Source organism: Culex pipiens, unplaced genomic scaffold (genome assembly GCF_016801865.2).
Source record: "Culex pipiens pallens isolate TS unplaced genomic scaffold, TS_CPP_V2 Cpp_Un0070, whole genome shotgun sequence".
In the NCBI taxonomy this organism is placed as follows: Eukaryota; Metazoa; Arthropoda; class Insecta; order Diptera; family Culicidae; genus Culex; species Culex pipiens.
The window spans coordinates 34,007-34,840 of NW_026292887.1; the positions used below are offsets into that span (position 1 = coordinate 34,007).

Sequence of the window (834 nt, forward strand, 5' to 3'; positions counted from 1 at the left end):
TTTTAATGATACATACTATTTTTATTTGTTAGTTATCCAGATTAAAACTTTGTAAATATAATCAATATTATCATAAACATTATCATTCCAGCCAAAAGAACAATGCAGTAAATTTTTCTGTTTTTGCGTTGATATTTCTCTGCGGTCTGCAACTGCTTATACCCTTCAAAAACTCTCGTCTGTGTTGACTCGACGTTGTAATCGATTCTGTCCAAAATTGTGCCTTGCTCCTGAACTAGGTGGGCCAGATCTTTGAAAATTGTATTCAAGTCCACTATTTTGTTCACAATTGTGTTAACCTCCTGCTCTCGACTCTGGATCATTTTTGTGTTGTCAGCTTCTATAAGCATCAACTGCTTCTGGTTGATAGACAGCCCCGAAGCGGGAAGTTGAAAGTATTCGTCAAGCCTATCATCGTCATCATTCGCGCTGTAAGCTCCACCTCTTGACGACGACGACGACGGAACATCCATATTTAGAAAATTGTCGAATGTATCCACGTTGTTTCCAATCGATTCAATGTTCGTGGAGATGTTGTCAAAAAATATTTTCGATTTTTGCTCCATGTTATTTTGCTCATCAATAAAAGCTGTTTGATTTTGTCGAAATCTGTCCGTAATATGCTGCAATGCCATAAGTAAGTTTTTCTCGACGTTTTGTAGCAAAATAATTTCCAAACGGTTGTTGGCTGTAAAGAAATTTATAAGTAAAGATTTCTTTTCGTTGTCAAACGCATCTGTACCTTTAGTAGATGAGCTTAGTGATTTTACATTACTGTGACAAGTTCCGATCAGCTTATAAATATCCTTAGCATATTCTTGAACCTAAAAAAGG

General features: G+C 36.1%; 1 protein-coding gene across 1 annotated transcript; it reads right to left on the reverse strand.

The window, feature by feature from the left end:
* Positions 1-834, reverse strand: LOC120427659 (syntaxin-16). The gene is made up of 2 exons (XM_052711517.1): positions 743-834; positions 1-688 (listed from the first exon to the last, which is right to left on the reverse strand). Exon 2 carries the CDS (start codon positions 633-635, stop codon positions 42-44), a length of 594 nt encoding a protein of 197 aa, XP_052567477.1. The 5' UTR covers positions 636-688; positions 743-834; the 3' UTR covers positions 1-41.

Coding starts and splice junctions, on each gene's coding strand:
- LOC120427659 (XM_052711517.1), bottom strand. CDS start 635: ATGGCATTGCAGCATATTACGGACAGATTTCGACAAAATCAAACAGCT.